Source organism: Camelina sativa, chromosome 8 (genome assembly GCF_000633955.1).
Source record: "Camelina sativa cultivar DH55 chromosome 8, Cs, whole genome shotgun sequence".
Classification (NCBI taxonomy): Eukaryota; Viridiplantae; Streptophyta; class Magnoliopsida; order Brassicales; family Brassicaceae; genus Camelina; species Camelina sativa.
In genome coordinates, this window is record NC_025692.1 from 24,979,231 (window position 1) to 24,980,910 (window position 1,680).

At 34.1% G+C, this 1,680-nt stretch overlaps 1 protein-coding gene across 1 annotated transcript in view; it reads left to right on the forward strand.

The window, feature by feature from the left end:
- Window positions 1–1,680, forward strand: part of LOC104708478 (cytokinin riboside 5'-monophosphate phosphoribohydrolase LOG7) — a 6,652-nt gene that overhangs the window by 1,981 nt on the left and 2,991 nt on the right. The window contains exons 2-5 of the mRNA XM_010425058.2: window positions 446–543; window positions 1,005–1,035; window positions 1,365–1,464; window positions 1,575–1,645. Coding sequence (XP_010423360.1) covers window positions 446–543; window positions 1,005–1,035; window positions 1,365–1,464; window positions 1,575–1,645 — 300 coding nt within the window. The remainder of the gene's footprint in view (window positions 1–445; window positions 544–1,004; window positions 1,036–1,364; window positions 1,465–1,574; window positions 1,646–1,680) is intronic.

The window sequence follows — 1,680 nt, forward strand, 5'->3', positions numbered from 1 at the left end:
TATTGCCTCGAGGGAGACAATAAAAACCAAAAAATGTTCGTTGGAAGAATAATGACTCTATGTACAAAGCGTGTGTTGTGGGGTGTACTTCTTCAACAACACAAAATATTTTAAAAATTAATACTAATAATTAGAACCCCTAGTTTGTAGAACTAAATAGTAGTAGTAGTATTTGTGAGATTGATCTGTAGGTAATAATAATAGTATTAATAGGATGGTGACCATTGAGATTAGGATTGATGATGATGAGCTATTTTTTCCTTTTTTCTTAATTGAGATTTGATATTTGATGTGGTTGCTTCTTTTTGGGGACGATTGTGGGTTTGGGTTTGGGTTTGTGACACGTGTTCGTCTTCATCATGAAAACTCTGTTATCATCATAAATAATGCATATATATTATAATAATAATAATTAAAGAAACTGATGGTGGGAATGTGGTTGAAGGTGGAGAGAAGGATTGATTTGGTATACGGAGGTGGTAGCGTGGGGCTTATGGGTCTCGTCTCTCAGGCTGTTCATCATGGTGGTCGCCATGTTCTAGGGTTTGTTCTCTCTCTCTCTAGTATATGATGCATTTGCTAGTTCCAAGTAAACCATTACTCATCATTGTGTTTAAAACATTTGACCGTTGATTATGACTATCTACATGCATGATGCCTAATAACCTATTGTTTGTCGCATGGAATTTGATAATTGATTAATCTTTGGTTATTTGAAGAGATAGTTGAGTCTAATAAGAGAAGCAACATAACAACGACAAAAAAGGATCTGTGCATGTTTCCTTTGTCCAAAAAGTGTCTCTTTGCCTTTTAAATTATTTACTAAAATTAAGCTACAACTAGTTCTCTCGTATGTGTGTGTTTTGTTTGTGCTATGAGAGAATCCCGTTTCAATTATCTATACCAAAATGGTCAACTATCTTAATTAATTGTAGATGGACATCTAAACCGGTTTTTTTCGGTATGCATTGTTATTAACCGGTATATTCTTTTATTTATTGTAGGGTTATTCCAAAAACCTTGATGCCAAGAGAGGTATGTACCAAATAAAGCTCTATTGAATGAATCTCTTTTTTTTGTTGGACTTGGTATTATATATAGTATTATTGAGATAGAAATTGCCTTGTAATGATCTACATAAAATAGTGGTAGGACCAAAAAAGGAATGATTGAGACTTGGAGCGTTTTTTTGGTTTCCTTCACGATACATCTCCTTGACCAAACTAATATATTTATATGTAAAATCCACAATATAAAAAAAGACCATGCAATATATAATATATAAAATAATTTGCGGTGTTCACATTTTAGAGGTGGCAATAGTGAGAAATATCTAAAAAAAAAGTGGTGGTATCAATTTGTAGATAACCGGTGAGACCATCGGAGAAGTGAAAGCCGTAGCTGATATGCATCAAAGGAAAGCTGAAATGGCTCGTCAAGCTGACGCCTTCATTGCCCTACCTGGTATGTAGTCCAAGTTTTGTTCATTACTAATAAAAAAATCAATTCGATTATAGAATTTGTGTTAAGTCTACAATATGTTGAAATCAATTTTCTTTTTCGTAAACTGTTAGGTGGGTATGGTACGCTGGAAGAGTTGCTGGAAGTCATTACATGGGCTCAACTCGGAATCCACCGTAAGCCGGTACGTAATCAGGGAAATTAAAATTAACTTTTACG